Source organism: Geotrypetes seraphini, chromosome 6 (genome assembly GCF_902459505.1).
Source record: "Geotrypetes seraphini chromosome 6, aGeoSer1.1, whole genome shotgun sequence".
NCBI classification, from domain to species: domain Eukaryota; kingdom Metazoa; phylum Chordata; class Amphibia; order Gymnophiona; family Dermophiidae; genus Geotrypetes; species Geotrypetes seraphini.
Window position 1 is genome coordinate 129,594,872 of NC_047089.1, and position 22,071 is coordinate 129,616,942.

Sequence of the window (22,071 nt, forward strand, 5' to 3'; positions counted from 1 at the left end):
CTCTTTATGAATCCAGAGACTAGTGGGATAGCAAACATCTACCAGCAGGTGGAGATAGAGAAACTGATTAACAGGTGGTCCAATTGGCTGGCACACCTCCTGCATCTTCAGTATGCTCTATCTCCCAGAAGGTGATGGTCGCTATTCAACTAGCTCCTGGATTCTGGCTGTGACTGGAAAATTATTTTCTCCTGTTGAGGTTTCTCTTCAGTGAGACAGGGGTGTCTAGCTGAACAGTGCCGGCTTTAGGGGTTACACCTGGGCCTCTCCAGGTCCCTGCCTCACCCTCCCTCTAGTGATAGAGGGTTTAATTTGGTCTCCATTTTTTTCTTCTTTCCCTTAATTGTTAAAAAAAAAAAAAAAAAAAGGAGACCACAGTTACTAAATTCCATTTCTTCCCTACTACTGTTGAGTATCTGGCATTTACCAGCACTTACCGGCATCTACCAGCACTATCAAACAGCTTGTGAGTATATTTGGCTGTAACTGTGTGCAATGCAGGTTTGGTGTCGTACGAGTACAACAACTGTTTTGTGTATTTAACTCTAAGGTTTCTGTTGGGCAGTACTACTGTTTAGTAATTCAAGTGCGAATATATATTTTTGGAGGGCTTCGGTTTTGTATTTCGCAAGTTGAAGACTGACTGACATTTTTCCCGCATGCAAGCGGCACGCACTTCCTCTCCTCCGCTCTTGGCAGAGCCGCAGCATTTCCCAAGGCTGTAAATTTCAGCGGGGCCGAGCTCCTTCACTGTCGGCAGAGCCACGGCATTTCCCGAGCCTGCAAATTTTACCAAGCTGAGGTCTCCGGGTTCTCAGACATAGATGAGTTGGTTGTAATTTTTTTCTGCATTTTGAAAAAATGACACAAAAATGACGCGGTTGTCGGTCTCGGGGAGTGTTTCTTTGCGCTTTGTCTTGTGTTTCAGGCATGTGTTTGTGTTATGAGCCCAGATTGTTAGACATGACAGATTATTGCAGGGAGAATTAAACTTTGTGTTGCCTGCCCAGTTCAGATGCTCTCTGCACCGGATCGCCACAAGGCACATCGTGACAGAGCGCCATCAGTGATTGGAGATTATCTGGTGCTTTATGCAGGTTTCTCCTTGTCTCTCTTGGGGTCTTCCAATCCAGAGGCTTTGCCTACTTGGATGTTTTATTCTCTGGATAGCGCTATGAGTGTCTGGTAGTGCTGTAGAAATATTTAATGGTAGTTTAAGTAAGAATTTCCGAGTTGCAGCTGACTATAGGGGAGGAGCAGAGTGGCTTGATTGCACTTCTCCTATTCATGAGGACAGGACTGTCTTCCTCTATTTTTTTGAATGGCAGCTCCTCCAGGTTTCAGAGTCTATTCAGCAGCAGTCTGGGACCACCATCTTCTAATTCAGCATATTAGACGGCCCACCAAGCTGGCAGTCAGTGCTGTGCAGCTACTTGTGGCCTGGGGCTAATTTTTGGTGACCAGGGGAAAGTCAGTTATTTCCCTAAACCTACATCTTTGAATGCCAAAACCAATTAAAAAGGATGGTATCAAGTCCCCTTTCGCCAATTACTCCCGGTTCAGATGTTTAGGCTTCCTCTCCTTATGGCTCCGAGCTGCGCTGCAGGTAGGTTTCAGGAGGGGCGAAGGATATTTGGAAGTTGACAGCCTTGTCTTATAGACATCAAGGTGCAGTTCGTTTGCCATAGGGCGCTGAATGCAGCTTCAAGATTCCGCCTTGTGCGTCTTCCCTTTAAGGGCAGTTGGGTTTTGGAAGCTTCCATGGACTTGCTAGTGGCTTTTAGGAATTATGGCTAACTGAACTTGCCGCAGGTTAATCCTAGGAGTTCTTTTGAATCTTTCCTCTTGCGGCCCTGTTTTCAGAATTAGAACAAGTTTAGTACAAGTTGGCCGTTTTCAACTTCTTATATTTCTTCTTTCACTGCAAACTGGATTTTTTCATAGCACAGGTTTTTTTCTTCCATCTAGAACTTATAACTCTTGTCTAGACCAGTGGTTCCCAACCCTGTCCTGGAGGACCACCAGGCCAATCGGGTTTTTGGGATAGCCCTAATGAATATGCATGGGGCAGATTTGCATGCCTGTCACCTCCATTATAAGCAAATCTCTCTCATGCATATTCATTAGGGCTATCCCAAAAACCCAACTGGCCTGGTGGTTCTCCAGGGCAGGGTTGGGAACCACTGGTCTAGACTGTGCCACATCCTCTCACTCTTCCTTTGAGGGGGTCTTGGCTTCCCTCTGTCAGCTTATCAGGCTTTCTCGCAAAGGGGGAGACATGATGTATGGTCCATGGGTTTTTTGATGTTATTTAGGTTGATTGCAAATTTGAATCCTTCTCTCCTATTCCATATTCTTTCTGGGGGGATCACTGTTTATTGAGCAGCCAAAGGTGATGTTGGTGCTAGGCCCTTTAAGCTGTTAATGGAACTCAGGACAGTAGTTTCAGTTCCTCTGGACAGTAGTTTCAGTTCCTCTGGAACATAGGGACAAGGGAAGTTATTCCTTTTTCCTTTATGGTACCCAAGAAGAGAGGATTGGTCAGACCGGTGCTGGATCTTATACAGATCAATTACTTTCTCAAAATCAGTTATTTCAGTATGATAACTGAGATTAGTCATTACAGCGATTCAACCGCGGGAGTTCTTTTCAGCGTTGATTCTCGAAGAAGATTGCTTACATATTGACATATTCCCCAATATCAGCAGTATTTTTGCTTTGCTGTCCTTGGGCAGCATTACCACTTTCGGCAGATACCGTTTGACATAGCCACAACTCCATGTACATTTTCAAGGTAATGATAGTACAGATGCTGTTTCATCGCAAAGCAGGGAATTCAGGAACATCCTTTCTTGGATGAATGGTTGATTTGACTGATTTACAGACAGGACAGTTTCAAAGTGACGCAAACGGATGATTTCTCTTCTTAAATCTTTGCCGTGGATATTTATTTTTGCAAAGAGCTCTCTTATCCCGTTCCATTTATGGGAGTATATCAGGGTGGTGTTTGATTTAAATGTGGGGAATGTTTTTCTTCCCAGAGACTGGGGCGAACAGTTACAGTCTCAGGTTCTTCTTCTTCTGTCACCTACAACAAAAATAATAGATTATATAACAGGTTCTAGATTCTATGGTGACAACTCTAAAATTGGGATCATAGGCTCACTTTCACGCGAGAAAGCTGTAGCAGTCGTTTCTGTACCAGTGGTTCCTGATATCTCAAGACTACAATCATAGTATCTAGTGGACTCCTCAATCATTGCTCAGCATTATTTGGTGGTTTTGCGAGATCAATCTCTTCAAAGGCATTCCATGGTCATCGCTGGACTGGCTCCTTCTCACCAAGCATGCCAGACTCTTAGGTGGCGGGACTCAGTGCCTTCAATTCTCAATACAAGGAGTCTGGTTTCAGAAGGAGAATTGTTGCTTGCTCAATCTCCTATAGGTGTGGACGATCAGGCTAGCGTTCCAGGCTTTTTTTGCCTATCTTCAGAGCTGACAGATACGACTCTTTTGCGACAGATGATAATTGGCTGTGTGTGTTCATTCTCACGACTCACTTTTACGGCACAGTGATCCTGGTATCTCCAAATTTTTTGCGCTGTCCATGGTATATGGATCTCAAGGGTTTGTTGGGGAACAAGCCGTTGTGGTTCCCGGTTCCTCAGGATTTGCTTTTCTAGGGATCCATCAATATGGCATTACACCTTATTTCTTAAAAAGTCGTGGCTTAGGCGTACGGGTTATTCAGATCGGGTTATTTCTATTCTTTTCCATGCAACACAGACTTCTACATATGCGGCTTACACTAGCATCTGGACGGTTTTCCATTCTTGGTGTAGTTCTTAAGTAGTTCCATTCTTGGTGTAGTTTCACCATTCCAGCCTTCTCTGTATCGCTTGTTGTAGCGGCCAGGGCTCTCTCTCTCTCTTTTCCCTTGCTTCTCAGACCAATGTAATTTGATTCCTGACAGGAGAACAGCATATTTGTTTTGCTGTTAAGAACCCCTCTGTAACATCCCAATAGAGTATTGGGATGTTACAGAAGGCCCCATTTCAACTTTTATCTAATGAGACTCTAAAGGATATGATATTGAGAACGTTTTTTTTTCTTATCACCATGGCTTCAGCCTGCCAGATTTCTGAGTTGCAGGCTTTCTCCTGCAGAGATCATTTTTACTGAATCTCGGATTCTAGCATGCCAGTTAGGACAGTACCAGTGTTTCTTCCTAAGGTGGTGTCATCATTTCATCTCAACCAGTCTCTTCCTGCTTTCTGGGAGGAGGACGGGAGGACGCGCTTCTCTTCGCTATTTTCCTAGATGTGTGTAGCTTGCTTTTACACTATCTGCAGGTTGATAACCACTTTCGAAGTTGAGATCACCGCTTTGTTTTTTGCGGGATGGCAGGTATGGTAGCGTTCACAGTTTCCATTGCTCGATGGGTCAAAGAGACCATTGCTTCCGCTTATTCAATAGCGAAGAAGCCGTTGATGAAAGAACTTCATGCTCATTCAGCAAGAGCAATGGCTACTTCCTCGGCTAAGCCGAGAGGGTTTTTTCCTTGGAGGAGATCTGTTGTGAGGCTAATTGCTCTTCTAAGATTACCTTTTCTAAGCATTCACGGTTGCATGTGGCAGCGTGTGCAGAGACTGTTTCTGGATGCTTTAGTCATTGCAGAGGCAGCGTTTGCTTCCCACCCATATTGCTTTGCTACATTCCACTAGTCTCTGGATTCATCTGCTGTTGCTAAGGAAGGAAAAATTATGTTCTTACTGTTAATTCTTTCCTTTAGACGCAGCAGATGAGTCCAGAGCCCCACCCTTTCGGTAAATTTCTGTTGGTCTATGTTTCGTGATTTTTGGAAGTTTTGTTTATGGTTGGTAGTTGTATTCTGTATTAATACCTTTGAAATTTATGGGAAAGAAGTTTTTTACATGCTAAGAATATTCCTGGTTCTGGATGCTTGGGCAAGGAGCAATACTGAAGATACAGAAGGTGTGCCAGCCAATAGGACCACCTGTTAATCAGTTTCTCTATCTCCACCTGCTGGTAGAAGTGTGCTATCCCACTAGTCTCATCTGTTGCGTCTAAAGGAAAGAAAATTAACAGGAAAGAACATAATTTTTCCATCAGTTCTCGCTATTGCCTACTCACCTGCTCAGCTGACCACCATCTGGTTCTTCAAAATCCTAAATTGGCATAGTTTGAATTTACTAGACACCGTGAATTCTACTTTGCTGCCCCTTCCTGTTGAAACTCCCTTCTTCTTCATATCTGTGCTGAACTGTTGCATAAAAGCTTTAAGGTTGCTTTTAAGAACAGGAATGTTCAATTTAGCATATAAGATTAATCAGGATTCTACCTAGGTTAGTTTTGCTTGACCCACCTACTCTACACTACTCTGAATCTGTATGGAATAAATGTGCTGTTTCTATCATTATTGTAGTTCCTATTCCTTTTGATTTTGATTGTAAATTGCTGAGATCTGAGTTAATCCAGGCAGTATATCAAATTTTAAATAATCCATGACCATACAGTTTTGGTGAGATGGACTATGTGTGTGGGATGGAGGGGGGAGTGGTCAAGATTTTAGAGTGTCTGAAACTGAGACAAAATTGTTATTAACTCTTATCATTTTTTTATCTTGTTCTCAAAATAATCTTTTATTAGTTTAACTGCCTTTGTTAGTTGAACAGCAAGGCAGTGTGCAAACAAAATAAAAGAGCAAAGATGGGTGAGCAATTGCCCAGAAAAAAAACAATTAGACAAGGAGATGCTGTACATTAGGATAGAAACGGTCACCAGATAGGTGAAAGGGAAACAAGGTGTCGGAAAGATGCTTGTAAATTCTAACTGGGGACAGGAACACAGGCTGAATATGGGTCTGCAGCAAGCTAGAATGGTCCCCAAACCATGTGTTTGATACCTTTGGTTTAATCAATTTAGGATTAGTACTTGAGTTAGGAATTGGAGATCTTTTACTAACATATAGATTGCAAAGAGCACAAAAAAGATGGATTTATAGGAGCTGAGAATTATGTGCTAAATGAGAGTGTCAGACTATTCTTCTCTCCCCCCCCCCCCCCCCCCCCCCGAATTGATACACAATCTTTGAGAGTTAGCTTCTCATAAGATGATGGGTGAAAGAAAAGGGACTGACTTCTCTACAAATCAGAGGCTTCTGATGAGATTGAGCATGGCATTGAGTCCACTGTGATTTGCTTTTCAAGTGTTCAACAAATGTTTTGTATTGAATGTGATTGATCTGAGAACCAGGCTAATTTTGTTATAGTTTGACTAATCTGACAATCGGACCTGAATTGGAATTGTTGTGATCTCATATGAGCAGTATGTCGAGTTTTCCAACACCTTATGGAAGCATTTTTTTTTTTTTTTTAGCTAATCTCTTGTAGTATTCTTGAGCATAAGTATTTATGGAGACAGTGTATAAAATGGTTGATGGAGAGAAGGAGGGATTTAGATGTGGTATAGGGTAGAATGGTTTAAGAAGACTTCTTTCATGTACCTCCAGAATCCTATTGAAATTAATTTCTGACTTGGCTTTCCTGCAATTATATCTGGCCCCAGATGAAGTAGCAGGAAAGAATAAAAAATGAGAGAGTAAGATTTGAAGATGAGCTAAGTCACATTCTGTACCCTTGTGCAGAAAAAAAACATTTTTACTCTTGCTAAAAATCATGCTTTTCTAATAAAGATAAAATGTGAATGTTTTTGTAAAAGGTGTGTCTCTCTTTAGAACAATAGAGTCCGGCGCTTTGCTTTTGAACTCAAGATGCAAGACAAAAGCAGTTATCTTTTGGCTGCAGACAGTGAGCTGGAAATGGAAGAGTGGATAAGTACTCTAAACAAAATCCTTCAGCTTAACTTTGAAGCAGCAATGCAGGAGAAAAGAAATGGAGAATCCCATGAGGGTAAGTTGTTTGTCTCTCAGACACTAATAAAGTTTCAAGTTTTATTATTTTTAATATATCAAGTTTATCAAGTTTATTAACAAAATTTGATTAATCGCCTATTATAATCACTAAGCGATGTACATAACAAAAATATAATAAAGTAAAAAGGGATTAACAATTTAACAAAAAACATTTAACTTGAACAAACATACAGTTGGGAAGGAAAAGATAAAAGTTACAATTTTTGTTTGGGGTAGAATAAAGGAAATGACAATAGGTAAAGGGGAGTAAAAACCTCAGCAATTATAAACATATTATGCTTTAAACATTAAAAGCATCTCTAAATAAATAAGATTTTAAAAGTTTTTTAAATATTAAAATATCTTTTTCATTGCGAATGTATTGGGGAAGGGCATTCCACCATAGGGGACCTGTCATGGAAAAAATGTCGGCCCTTCTTGTACCAATGATTTTCAGGGAAGGTACTGAGAGAAGATTCTGGTTGGAGGAACGAAGTGAGCGTTGTGTATTATAAGGTATCAAGAGTCTAGATATGAATTGGGGTTCACCGCATGCTAAAGTTTTAAAGATGAGTAGCATTATTTTAAATGTGATTCTATGACTAATAGGTAGCCAATGAGAATCTATTAACAGCGGAGAAACATGATCATATTTCTTTGCATTGTATATTAACTTTATTGCAGTATTTTGAATCAATTGTAATCTCCTTTTTTCTTTCAATGATATGTTAAGAAAGAGAGAATTGCAGTAATCGAGTTTCGATATTACTAATGAGTGAATTAGTATTGTGATAGATTTAGGGGTCAGAAATTTGGATATTGATCTAATACGGCGTAATTTAAAAAAACAGTTTTTAACAGTAAGAGAAATATGATCATGGTAAGTGAATTTTTCATCAATTAGTACGCCAAGAATCTTAACTGAAGGAACTAAGTTTAGTGTGGTGTTATTAAGAATGAATGGGTTTGACAAAGTTATATCATTCCTCCAAGTAAATAATACGGCTTTCGTCTTCTTTATGTTAAGAGCCAATTTGTTTGTGTTAAGCCAAGAATGAATTATTTCTAATTTGTGATTAATGGATTTGATTTCATTATCACATTTGGGATCTAAGGGATGTATAAGTTGAACGTCATCTGCATATGGAAATGGGGTAAAGCCTATAGATTGACAAATGCTTAACAGTGGAGAAAGAAATATGTTAAACAGAAGAGGAGATAAGATGGATCCTTGAGGGATACCAAATGTGGAAGAATGAGTTATAGACATTTCATTTTTAAATTTAACAGAGGAAGTGCGATCAGCGAGATATGAAGTTAACCAGTTTAGGACATTATCTGTTATGCCTATTGATTCTAGTCTTTGTAACAATAAGTCGTGATCTATGGTGTCGAACGCTGCTGAGATATCTAAAGAAAACAGGATGACGGATTTGTGATGGTCTAAATGGTATTGAATATTTGAAGTTAGCCCTATTAGAGAATATTCTGTGTTTTGGAATTTTCTAAATCCTGTTTGGTTTGGATGCAATGCATTAGTGCTCTCTATGAAATCAGAGAGTTGATTAAATATGAGTTTCTCTGTAAGTTTTCCCAAGAATAGCAAATTAACTATTGGCCGATAATTAGTTGGATCATTTATGCTGGTATTATGATCTTTGATGATAGGAGTGATGGTTGCAGTTTTCCAAAGAGGGGGAACGGTCGCTGTCATTAGACTCTTCTGAATTAGTGAGTGAATGAATGGTCCAAAATGAGAGATATATTTTTTAAAATAGTAAGGTGGGATGATCTCAGAACCAGAATTTTTTTAGATTAATTTGTTGAAACAGAGATTCTATGTCTGTAATAGAAGGGATTTTGAAATTTGAGCATCTTGCTATAGGGACAGATTTAATTTGGTCTATGTTAGTCGTATTACTACATAGTAACATAGTAACATAGTAACATAGTAGATGACGGCAGATAAAGACCCGAATGGTCCATCCAGTCTGCCCAACCTGATTCAATTTAAAAAAAATTTTTTTTTTTTTCTTCTTAGCTATTTCTGGGCGAGAATCCAAAGCTTTACCCGGTACTGTGCTTGGGTTCCAACTGCCGAAATCTCTGTTAAGACTTACTCCAGCCCATCTACACCCTCCCAGCCATTGAAGCCCTCCCCTGCCCATCCTCCTCCAAACGGCCATACACAGACACAGACCGTACAAGTCTGCCCAGTAACTGGCCTAGTTCAATCTTTAATATTATTTTCTGATTCTAAATCTTCTGTGTTCATCCCACGCTTCTTTGAACTCAGTCACAGTTTTACTCTCCACCACCTCTCCCGGGAGCGCATTCCAGGCATCCACCACCCTCTCCGTAAAGTAGAATTTCCTAACATTGCCCCTGAATCTACCACCCCTCAACCTCAAATTATGTCCTCTGGTTTTACCATTTTCCTTTCTCTGGAAAAGATTTTGTTCTACGTTAATACCCTTTAAGTATTTGAACGTCTGAATCATATCTCCCCTGTCTCTCCTTTCCTCTAGGGTATACATATTCAGGGCTTCCAGTCTCTCCTCATATGTCTTCTGGTGCAAGCCTCCTATCATTTTCGTCGCCCTCCTCTGGACCGCCTCAAGTCTTCTTACGTCTTTCGCCAGATACGGTCTCCAAAACTGAACACAATACTCCAAGTGGGGCCTCACCAATGACCTGTACAGGGGCATCAACACCTTCTTTCTTCTACTGACTACGCCTCTCTTTATACAGCCCAGAATCCTTCTGGCAGCAGCCACTGCCTTGTCACACTGTTTTTTCGCCTTTAGATCTTCGGACACTATCACCCCGAGGTCCCTCTCCCCGTCCGTGCATATCAGCTTCTCTCCTCCCAGCATATACGGTTCCTTCCTATTATTAATCCCCAAATGCATTACTCTGCATTTCTTTGCATTGAATTTTAGTTGCCAGGCATTAGACCATTCCTCTAACTTTTGCAGATCCTTTTTCATATTTTCCACTCCCTCTTCGGTGTCTACTCTGTTACAAATCTTGGTATCATCTGCAAAAAGGCACACTTTTCCTTCTAACCCTTCAGCAATGTCACTTACATACATATTGAACAGGATTGGCCCCAGCACCGAACCCTGAGGGACTCCACTAGTCACCTTTCCTTCCTTCGAGCGACTTCCATTAACCACCACCCTCTGGCGTCTGTCCGACAGCCAGTTTCTGACCCAGTTCACCACTTTGGGTCCTAACTTTAGCCCTTCAAGTTTGTTCAACAGCCTCCTATGAGGAACTGTATCAAAGGCCTTGCTGAAATCCAAATAAATTACATCTAGCATATGTCCTCGATCCAGCTCTCTGGTCACCCAATCAAAAAATTCAATCAGGTTCGTTTGGCACGATTTACCTTTTGTAAAGCCATGTTGCCTCGGATCCTGTAACCCATTAGATTCAAGGAAATACACTATCCTTTCTTTCAGCAACACTTCCATTATTTTTCCAACAACTGAAGTGAGGCTCACCGGCCTGTAGTTTCCTGCTTCATCCCTGTGACCACTTTTATGAATAGGGACCACATCCGCTCTCCTCCAATCCCCAGGAATCACTCCCGTCTCCAGAGATTTGTTGAACAAGTCTTTAATAGGACTCGCCAGAACCTCTCTGAGTTCCCTTAGTATCCTGGGATGGATCCCGTCTGGTCCCATCGCTTTGTCCACCTTCAGTTTTTCAAGTTGCTCATAAACACCCTCCTCCGTGAACGGCGCAGAATCTACTCCATTTTCTCGTGTAACTTTGCCGGACAATCTCGGTCCTTCTCCAGGATTTTCTTCTGTGAACACAGAACAGAAGTATTTGTTTAGCACATTTGCTTTCTCCTCATCACTCTCCACATATTTGTTCCCAGCATCTTTTAGCCTAGCAATTCCATTTTTTATCTTCCTCCTTTCACTAATATATCTGAAAAAATTTTTATCTCCCTTTTTTACATTTTTAGCCATTTGTTCTTCCGCCTGTGCCTTCGCCAAACGTATCTCTCTCTTGGCTTCTTTCAGTTTCACCCTGGAAGAAATACTATTTGTATTTGTAGTAAAAGAATTTCGAATATTATTAATTTTTTGGATGAAGGCGTATATACCGACCATCGACATGTATCTAGCTGGTTTACAATGTTAAAAAAAAGTTAAAAGGTTAAAATAATAAATTATAGATGGGGGGAAAGTGAACATTAAAAAGACAATTTACAAATACAAACATGAACTTGAAGGTAAGAAGGGGGAGTCGATAATTACATCATTAAAAACAAAGTTAAAAGGAAAGGGAAAAGGGGGGGATATAACATCAGGATTGGGGGTCGCTTCTTAAAAGTGGTTGATGTTAAATTTTTTTCCTAGCTGTTGGAGAAGTATTTAAAGGCTGTGATATGCATCTTGAAATAAGAACGTTTTTAGTTTAGTCTTGAATTTGTCGAGAAAATTTTCATGGCAGAGTTGAGGTGGCATGGTGTTCCATAAAATTGGAACGACTATGGAGAAGTTAGTTTTCCTAGTGTAGTATAATTCTTTGATGGAAGGGATGGTGAATAAGTTCTGATCTGCTGATCTAAGGGTTCGAGAAGGGCAGAGAGGGATGATGAGTTTATCAAGAAAAAGTGGAAGACACGAAAGTTTGATTTTAAAGACCAGCATTAAGATTTTATAAGTGATACGGTGTGTAATAGGTAGCCAGTGGGCTTCTTTCAGAAGAGGAGTAACATCACTTTGAAGTAAACCTGGTGCAGGGATTAATGCAGGAAACTCTCTATAGCACTGGTTTTGTTGTTCTGGTTCTAATGTTTCATAACATGTTTTCATTGTTGCTGTTTTGCATATGTTAATATGAGCAGAATTGATTTGTTTGGCAGAGAGTTTTCCATTTCCCTCTCTCTCGTTTATTATCTTCTGTAGATGTTCCTGGCTGCTTGAAGACTGACTGGGATCTAAGGGGCATGCTCCAGGATATGCAAGCAGAGGGAGGAGTTAAGACTTCAACCATCTGAATCTTTCTTTAGTACCTGGCGGCTAAGGATGCATAAAACCCACTGGTCCTGGAATAAAGGGGGATTGTACAAGAATGCCTGGTTGATTAGTCATCTCAAAGTGAGAACTATCCATTTAGTATTGCTATAGTTCATTGCTCCTTTTAGACAGGCAGTGCAAGAGCAGTGGCATATGAGCAAGTATGATCAATCACAAAGGATGAATGAGGACTCGGCTAATAGCATAGGAATTCAATTTGATGATGTGTTGGGTGGAGTCACTACTTGGTCCTGATCAAATTGCAGGAATGGGAAAAGGCCAAGTAGACTTTCTCAACAGAAATGTTCTGAATCTGTGCAAATGGGTTCTGCTTGAACTGATGTTCAGCAGCAGCACTTTGAAGGTGTGCAAACATAGATCTTATGGTCACCTTCCAGAGCCCAAAAGCTTCCAGGTTTTTCTTTCACAAGAGATAGTGGCATTTCAAAGGCATAGATGCTAGTCTCCTGTTTGTGTTAACTCCATAGTTCTTGCTGGATTAGGTGATTCAGAAAATTACCAGTGTCTAGAAGTACTTGTAGCTCCAAATTAGCTGAGGGAAACCATGGTATATCTTGTGAGACTGCTGGTAGGGCATCCTCCTCTTTTTGTCAGCAGCAGGCCACTATTAGTGAAGGGGCTGATTCCAATACAGGATGAATCTCCATTTATCTTATGGCTTACCTCTGGAGAGAGCTAGATTCCATGTGGGGTTATTCCTCTAGTGATAGTGTTTTTATTGTGTTCCAGGAAATCCTCTAAATCTTTAACGTAGATGAGGGTCTGGAGGATTTTTGAGATCTGGTGTATGGATTATCAGATAACTCCATTAAGAACTTTTGTTTTGGATATTTTGAAGTTCTTACAGAATGGTTTTGATAAGTTTGGTGCTGTCATCCCTTAAGGTTCAGATAGTGACAGTAGTGTATAGATGTTTGGTGCAGGGTCAGTCTTTGGGACCATACCCAGATATGAGGTTTTTCAAAGAACAGAAATGACTCAGACTGCCTAGAGGCCCTGGTGGTGCCTCCTTGGGATCTTAGTTTGGTATTGTCAGCCTTGGTGCACATTCCTTTGGAGCTGATATAGCACTCTTACCTTAAAGGATTTTATCTTGAAGATGTTTTTTTCTGGTGGCTGTGCTCAGTGAGAAGAGTGTCACTGTTGGGGACTATTTAGTCTTTATAGAGGAAAAAGAGGTTCTTAGGTTCCTTTTCTTCCTAAATAATTACTGTTCCTTAGCGCCGTCAGCAGATGAATCCAGAGACAGTGGGATAGCACACATTTACCAGCAGGTGGAGATAGAGAACTGATTCACAGGTGTATATCTTGGATGGGAGCCCCTCTTGCCAGCCAGTATGCTCTATCTCCATCAGGTTGGATGGTTGTTGTTCTGATAGTTCCTGGATCTCTGAGGCCCCTGTGTAGAAGGCTGTTGCTCCTGCTGCTTCGGCTCCAGTTGAACTTAGGGGTGTCGACGGGTTTCAGTTCCAACTTTGGGGGCAACACCTGGTCCCTCCCAGATCCCTTCCCTTCCCTTACCGCCCGTGAAGAAAGTTTCCTGATCCAGAGTGGGTTCCTGATCCAGAGGGCTTCTTTCCCATAAGAAGAAACCCCCCCTGCCGTTTGGCTTGGACCAGGTTTGCCGGCACAGCGTTGGGGCTTTGTGCTGGAGTAGGCCTTTCAGGACAGAAGCATGTGAGTACCCCTGTTTTTTCTTTACCGGAGGGGGGGAGAGAGACGTAGGGTACCCGAGGCTGAGGACTTGGCCTACCCGAAGAGCCCTCTACCTCTGTTCGGTTCCAGGGGGGGAGGGGGTGAGGGTGGAGGAGGAGGTGGGGATGTAGGACATGGATGTAGAAGAGGCTGGTAGGGATGATCCCTCACCATTGCGTCTGTTCCTTACGGAGGAACTGGTGGCCTTTATTTCTAAAGCTATGGAATGTCTGCACATTTCCCTGCCAAATACAGAAGGGTGGGGGGGGGGGCAGTGCCCAATCCCCTTATGGTGGGCACTAGGCAGCTGTCTAAGACCTTTCCTGTGCATGAGGCCATGCAGGAGTTGATTTCTGAGCAATGGACTACACCTGAGTCAGGCCTCAAGGTGGCAAGGGTTATGTGTTCATTGTATCCTGTGGCTCTTGAGGAGCAGGATAAGTTTAATCTTCCTAAGGTGGACGCCTGGCTATTGAACAGTCGAGGCTGCAGCTAAGGGGGTATTCCGAGCAGGTTATCTCTACTGCAGGCAAAGAAGAGGTCTACCTTTACGACTTATGCTAGGATCTGGCGGGTGTTTGAATCTTGGTGAATTCAATTTGAGTTTCTTCCTTTTCAGGCTTCCCTGTCTCAGATTCTCTCTTTTCTGCAAGAAGGGGTTGCTAAAGGGTTGGCCTACAATTCCATTTGGGTACAGGTAGCAGCTATTGCCTGTTACAGGGGGAAGGTGTCAGGTTTGTTCATAGGGTCTCACCCTGCTGTGGTACGGTTCCTTAAGGAGGTTAACCGCATTAGGCCTTCTTTGCGGAGGCCCTGTCCAGATTGGAGTCTGAAGGTGGTCCTTAAAGGTTTACAAGGGACGCCTTCCGAGCCTTTAGATACCGCAACACTCAAGGATGTTACCTTAAAGGCGATTTTTCTGATAGCCCTGGCTTCGGCCAGGCGGGTTTCTGAGTTGCAGGCTTTATCCTGCAAGGATCCATTCTTACGTTTTTCGGAGACCGGAGTTTCGATTTGGACTGTTCCTTCTTTTCTTCCAAAAGTAGTATCTCCTTTTCATGTCAATCAGGTTCTCTTTCTACTGTCCATCAGGGAAGAGGATTGGGGGTTAAGGTTTCCTGCCTTGCATTTGCTCGATGCAAGGAAGAATGCTCTTTCACTAGGGTTACTAATGATTTTTGACGTTCGGATCACCTCTTTGTGCTCTTTTCAGGTCCTAGAAAGGGTTTGGTGGCTTCTAAGGCCTCTGTGGCTCGGTGGGTCAGAGAGGCTTTTTCTTCTGCTTATTTGTTAGCAGGTAAGCAGGTGCTGGAGGCTCTACATGCTCATTCGACGAGAGCGTTGGCTACATCTTGGGTGGAGTCCAGAGGGTTTTTCATGAAAGAGATTTGTAGGGCGGCCACTTGGTCGTCTCCCAACACGTTTTCTAGGCATTACTGCTTGGATGTGGCGGAGCGTGCAGAGGCATCCTTAGGTACTTCGGTGCTCACCCCACCCGAGTTGAGGTTGCTTTGCTACATCCCACTAGTCTCTGGATTCATCTGCTGATGGCACTAAGGAAGGAAAAATTATGTCCTACCTGTTAATTTTCTTTCCTTTAGATGCAGCAGATGAATCTAGAGCCCCACCCGATAGGTATTGTTCATGGATTTTTCTCACAGGTGGTGTCTCATGGTTGGGATCAGGATTATTTTGCTTATGGGAAAGAAGTTGGCTAGGTTGCAACTGCATTGTCTGGAAGCTTGGACATTAAGCGATACTGGCTGGTAAGAGGAGCTCCATCCAAGATATACACCTGCGAATCAGTTCTCTATCTCCACCTGTTGGTAGATGTGTGCTATCCCACTAGTCTCTGGATTCATCTGCTGCGTCTAAAGGTAAGAAAATTAACAGGTAGGACATAATTTTTCCTTTCACCTTATTCTCCTAACTGGTCTTTAGACAGTCTAGTGATGGGGGAACATTATAGTTGTCATAGGTTTGATGTAAGATGAATACTCTGTTATTTGTTAAGGACCAATTACTTTAGGAAGTTAAGAGTTCTTTGTATTCTTTAGACCCAGGAAGGGTAAAATGATCTTGAATACTATTGTTGCATGCTAGATGGAGGGGCTGTGTATATCTACTAGCGCTATAGAAATGAGTAGTAGGCAATTGTGGCATGCTTTTTGTTAAAGTAGTTTCCTCAGTTCTCAGTGCTCATTTTAATCAAGATCGAGTATTATCTTAATATACAGAGTGGGGGAGAGTGTGGCACAGTGGTTAAAGCTCCGACCTCAGAACCCTGAGGTTGTGGGTTCAAACCCACGCTGCTCCTTGTGACCCTGGGCAAGTCACTCAATCCCCCCATTGCCCCAGGTACGTTAGATAGACTGTGAGCCCGCCGGGACAGAGAGGTAAAACTGCTTGAGTACCTGAATAAATGCATGTAAACCGTTCTGAGCTCCCCTGGGAGAACGGTATAGAAAATTAAATAAATAAAAAAATACAGATTATTTTCACCTCGGGTGATTTGCAAGGTGGCCACTTGGTAGTGGTTGCATTTTTTTGTCAAATATTACAAGCTAGATGTGCAGGCAAGATGCTGCTTTTGGAGCCTATGTGCTGTTAGTGGGTGGTGCTTGTTCCTACCTTTGAGAAATACTGCTTTGCTATGTCCTGTGCATCTGGACTAGTCTGGAGGGATGATAAGGAAGATTAAATTAGGTGTTACCTACTACTTTGAGTCCCTCCAGACCAGTACAGAATTTGCTCACTGTAGTAAAAAGCTAAGCAGAACTATGTTTTAAGAGATATATAACTTGTTCATTTTTCTGCTTGTGGTTCCATTTATTGATGCATCAAATGTTTTACAATGTCTGGTGCTGGGTATCTCTTAGTGTTCTGGTGACCAAATTAGAGTTCAGCAGTTTCCTCAATTCTCAATGCTCATTTGAATCAAGCTGAAGAGAAAGAAGTTAGCCTTGTGGAAATGCTATTACAATGGACACTTGTCAATTTTTTGCTCTGCCAGTTTTATTGTTCTTAAGCCTTAATGCCTTAAGCCTTAAAAAGAAAGAAGTGTTGTTCATGTGTGGCATACATAAGACAAACCTTTTGGTAGTGCTTTTTGTGCAACTGATGCCATCAGTTTGGGGGGGGTGGGGGGGATCCAGTATTTGTACAGCATGGCTATCCCTTCCGCGTTATGCTGGGTGCAGCTGGTTTGTCTAGGGCAGGTAGAATTTTTTCCAAGCCCTTTTGCAGTCAGCCTTGGGATCAAGTAGAAATACTTGCCTCATCAGATCACTGTCTTGTCAGATTTTTCAACCCTTTGAGTGTCAGTTATGTCTTCTAGTTTAGACTTTATTCATTCTTTCGCTTCACAGTTCATTCTCTTGTTACATAAAGCTTTCTGTATGGGAGAGGGATGCCTTTTCTACCCTGGGGCTTAATACTCTCCAGAAGTTTCTCTGGTGGATCTTGCAAAATGTTAGATTTGGGAACAGATTTTGGATAACTTTGGCCCATTACTCTCTAGTGAGGGAGAAATTCAGGATATGTCTGCAGTGGAGCAGTTAGAGAGTCTAGAACAGGGGTGCCCAATACGTCGATCGGGAAGGCAATGCGAGTCGATCGTGGAGCCCATCCCGGGTTCCGTGATAGTCTCGTGTTGCCGTCCCGATCGACCGGCCAATCAGCCTTCCTCTCCCTGAGGTTCCCCACTGGTCATCACTTCACACCCATTCTCACTGCGCCCTTCCTTGCCCGACTGCCAGAACCCGTCTTTCCTCTCTCGCTTTCTCCCGTAGACAATCTTTAATAGACTGGGGTACGATGTCACTTCCTTCGGGAGAAGGCGGGAGGAAGGTCTAGGGAAGTCACGATCCTGGAAAGCTGAGCGCTGACTGCCCCTGGTGGAATCAACAGAGCTGCCAGACTGAAGAAAGGCAGTCGGGAGCAGGAGGTGCTCTGCCCAAAAATGCAAGAACTGCTGCTCTGATGTCTTGAGCCTGATAATGGGAAGTTGAGGGGGTGGGGGGCGCTACGCATTCTTGTAAGTGCCATGCTGAAAGGAAACTGGAATGGCTCTCATGGAAGGATTTATAGACTGGCTTTTTCTTTTCCTCGGCCCTGGGCGTCCAGAGATTTGGGCCTGCAGAAGCCTCGCGCTGACCAGCATTCCTCTCCCCGACGTCAATTCTGACATCGGAGAGGAATTTCTGGGCCAGCCAATCACTGCCTGGCTGGCCCGAAACTTCCTCTCCGACATCAGATTTGAAGGGGAGCGGAACACTGGTCAGCGCAAGGCTTCTGCAGGGAGAGCTTGGGGCGGCGGTGACTTGGAGGCCTGTTCCCCGGTGGCGGCGGCAAACCTAGTGGCTTGGGGGAGGGCAGGGAGAAAGAAACAAAGGGGGCAGGCAGGGAGACAGAAAGAAGTGGGGGCAGGGAGACAAAGAAAGAAGGGAAACAGAAAGAAAGAGGCAACAGGGAGACAGAAAGAAAGTGGGCATGGAGAGAAAGAGAAAGAAAGAACAGGAGGCAGGGAGAAAGAAAGAAGGGGTCAGGGAGAAAGAAAGAAAAAGTTGGGGGAGAGAATGAGGTCTGGAGGAGAGAAAGCATATAGGAGGCTGAAAGAAGGGAAGAAATACTGGATGCAGGAGTGGGCTGAAGTCAGAAGATGTCAGAAGAAGTGCAGCCAGAGTGAAGTGAGAAGTCAGAAGAAAGTGCAACCAGAGACTCATGAAATCACCAGACAACAAAAGTAGGAAAAATGATTTTATTTTTAATTTAGTGATCAAAATGTGTCCGTTTTGAGAATTTATATCTGCTGTCTATATTTTGCACTATGGCTCCCTTTTACTAAACCGCAATAGCGGTTTTTAGCGCAGGGAGCCTATGAGCGTCGAGAGCAGCGTGGAGCATTCAGCGCAGCTCCCTGAGCTAAAAACTGCTATGTGGTTTAGTAAAAAGGGAGGGGGTATATTTGTCTTTTTTGTATAGTTGTTCCTGAGGTGACAGTGCACTTTGAAAAAACCCGGAATATGAATGATAATTAACATTTTCTCTGCCTTTCAGTGTGCTTTGTGGAGTTTTAAAAAATTATTTTATTGTTGGTAGATCATTTTGACTTGGTCATTTTAAAAGTAGCTCGCAAGCCCAAAAAGTGTGGGCACCCCTGGTCTAGATGAAGAGATTTTTGCCTATGCGGATGTTCCTCTGGGGAAGGATCCTTTGTACTATGCACTTTTCCTAAGGAGAAATTACCAACTTTAATTGCTCAAGACTTTGTCTAATCTTAAGATTTCAGTGGCACACTCTCTCATCTTTTTCTCTTCTCAGGATCCCTTACTTGTAGGGCTCTGTAAGTAATTTAAAACTTCCCTTTGCTTCAGATAATGGATGATATTGTTGCTCAGTGGGAAATTCCTGATGCAAATTTTAGGATGAAATGATATGTTGGCTTTATCTGGTGGACTGTCAACCTGCAGACTAGTTTAAGCTACCTCCAGGTTTATGCAATGGTTTCAGCTGTAACAAAACAGGCTACTGTACTGGTGGAAAGGTGGTGCTGCCTTGATGGATCATAGAATAGAATATTGTCAGTAAGCCTTCAAAGCTGCTTTTCTAGAGTTTCAGGCAGCAGTATGTGGAGTTTATGGCTTGTGCTTCTTTCAAGTGGGTTGAGCAGTTGAATCTTCGGCCTCCAACTTTTTTTTGGATTTGGACACTTCTATTTGGACACTCTTTGTGACCTAGTTAGGGCTTCTGCCAAAAATATAGTGTTCTGGTAATGGCTCTCTGTCTGTGGCTCTGAAATTGGTTGGCGGATGTTTCAGTTTAGACTTAGTAAGTTTAGTGTATGGTGAAGATCTAGAGATATCGGAGATGCTTTTAGAGTCCAAGGTAGCTAGGTTACATAGTAGTAGTTTGTGGGTCTACTCTGATACCTCATGTTATTGGAGTTGGACCCGAAGAACCACAGATCTCTGGATATTCGAGGTCATTTGCATGGATCTTTCCTCTCATCCTTTTCTCTGGCCATTTCTGAATTCCCTTGTCACTCTCATCTAAAGTTAATGGTAGCGAAGCAAACCCTAACAAAACTGACTTACAAGCTGTGGTTTTGGTGCTATCTTGGGAAGAAAGGACTGGATGTGATTCAATTTATTTTGTAGTTCTAATGAAGGAAGGAACTTTTCGACCTGTTCTAGATTTCTAAGCAGTCAATAGGTTTTTATAAGTACTGTACCAAGTTTCCAGATGGAGACCTTGATGTTGGTAATCGTAGTAGTTCAAAAGAAGAGTTCCTTACTTTCTTAGATCTTCACACCCAGTCAGGGTGGCTCATCAGTGTTGTCTTAGATCAGGGGTGCCCACACTTTTTTGGCTTACGAGCTACTTTTAAAATGACCAAGTCAAAATGATCTACCAGCAATAAAATTTTAAAAAACACAAAGCACACTGTACACAGAGAAAATCTTAATTATCATTTGTATACGGGGTTTTTTTCAGAGGTCAAGGCAGATGACTTTAAAATATGCACTGTCACCTCAGTAACAACTATACAAAAATAAACAAATATACCCCTTCCCCTTTTACTAAACCGCGATAGCAGTTTGTAGTGCAGGGAGTTGCCCTGAATGCCCCTCGCAGCTCCTGACGCTCATTGGCTCCCTGCGCTAAAAACTACTATCACGGTTTAGTAAAAGGGGGCCATAGTGCAAAATATAGACAGCAGATATAAATTCTCAAAATGGACACATTTTGATCACTAAATTGAAAATAAAATCATTTTTCCTAACTTTTTGTCTGGTGATTTCATGAGTTTCTGGTTGCACTTCCTTCTTCTGTAAAGCCAATATTTCTTTCTTTCTGCCTTTCTTTCTCTCTCCCCCTGCTCCCACTCTTGCTTTCTGCCTTTCTTTCTCTCTCCCCCTGCCTGCCTGTCTTTCTTTCTCTCTCCCAAGCCATCGCGCCGATTTCTCCATTCCCTGATTCTTTCCCTACCTCCCCCCCAAACCACCATGGAGATTTCTTCCTGCTGTTTCCCTGAGCCAGGCCTGGCGCGTACAAGCGCCGGGCCCACAACACTTCACCTCTGACATCAATTTAACGTCTGGGAAGAAGTTCCAGGCCAGCCAGGCAGCAATTGGCTGGCCCAGAACTTCCTCTCCAATATCAGAATTGACATCGGAGGTGAAATCTTGTGAGTCCAGCACTTGTACGCGCCAGACCTGGCTCGGGGAAGCAGCAGGGAGAAAAAGATTGACCATTTGGGCACCCCTGTCTTAGATTTACAGTATTAGGTCAGCATTTCCAATTTTGTGCATACAAAGAAGGGAGTTTTAGTTCAAACTTAATTAGATGATTGTTTAATTTGTGTGCATTCCCCAAAGGAGAATGGAGCAGTAACTACTCAAGTAATTCAATTTCTGCAGGATTTGTGCTGGGTAGTATACTTTTCCAAGAACAATATTACTCCTTTCCAGACTCTGAAATATTTGGAAGCCAGATTTGGCACCAATTTAGGCAAAGTGTTACTCAAAAGAATGAGAGAGTTTTATTCACAGATTAAAAATCTGACTCAACTCCACAAACCAACCATGTATTGGGATTGATGCAGGAACCCTGGATTTATGCCATGAGCCATGATGCACATATGCTCCTTGCAAAGATCTTTCTCTCATTTTCTATTGCAGGATTGTGACAAAAGGTTACCATTGACTCAGTAAACCAAAAAAGTCTCAATTGGTGAATCAAGAGTAGTAATCTCCTCAAAATAGGACTGGAATCAAGCCTGTCATTACCAGAAAAAGATGCGAGCTTCACTGGTTGGGGGAGGGGGAGTGTATTGTAGAGACACATGACTCAAGTTTGCTGGTCACAGAAGGCAGCCCAATGGTTAATCAGTTGCTGCAGATGTGAGCTATTCATTTACTTCTGAGTTCCTTTATTTAGTATATTGCAGAGCAGTCAGAATTCTGTTAGGGCTATTTTGAAAATTGCCCTACTTGGAAATTACCTTTCTTAGAGCAACTAAAAGTACATGTGGGGTTCACAATATGAAATATTTTAAGGATGTTCCTTTGGGCATATATATAGATAGCGAACTTAAAAATGATCTTGAAAAAGAAGTATGCTGTTTTACTTCCCTCTAATGCGTACTCATAGTGCAGTCAAGTATGCCTGTGTGATCTAATGAAAAATCTCACCAGAATGCTTAATTCAGTGAGAGTAGGAAATTTAGGTATAGTCAGTACTTTTTTCCTTGTGTTATAAAATAGTAGGATCCCCTTCAGACTGGCTTTTTCATTGTAATTTCAGATGACGAACAAAGCAGATTGGAAAACTCATCATCCAGCCTGGATGGCTATCTACCTGATATTGCCAAGGTAT

At 42.4% G+C, this 22,071-nt stretch overlaps 1 protein-coding gene across 4 annotated transcripts in view; it reads left to right on the forward strand.

Moving 5' to 3' along the window:
- The window catches only part of DOCK9 (dedicator of cytokinesis 9), a 1,074,749-nt gene that overhangs the window by 398,329 nt on the left and 654,349 nt on the right, over window positions 1-22,071 (forward strand). For all 4 annotated transcript variants that reach the window (XM_033947591.1, XM_033947593.1, XM_033947592.1 and 1 more), the window contains exons 8-9: window positions 6,758-6,932; window positions 22,000-22,067. In XM_033947591.1, the coding sequence (XP_033803482.1) occupies window positions 6,758-6,932; window positions 22,000-22,067 (243 nt within the window). The remainder of the gene's footprint in view (window positions 1-6,757; window positions 6,933-21,999; window positions 22,068-22,071) is intronic.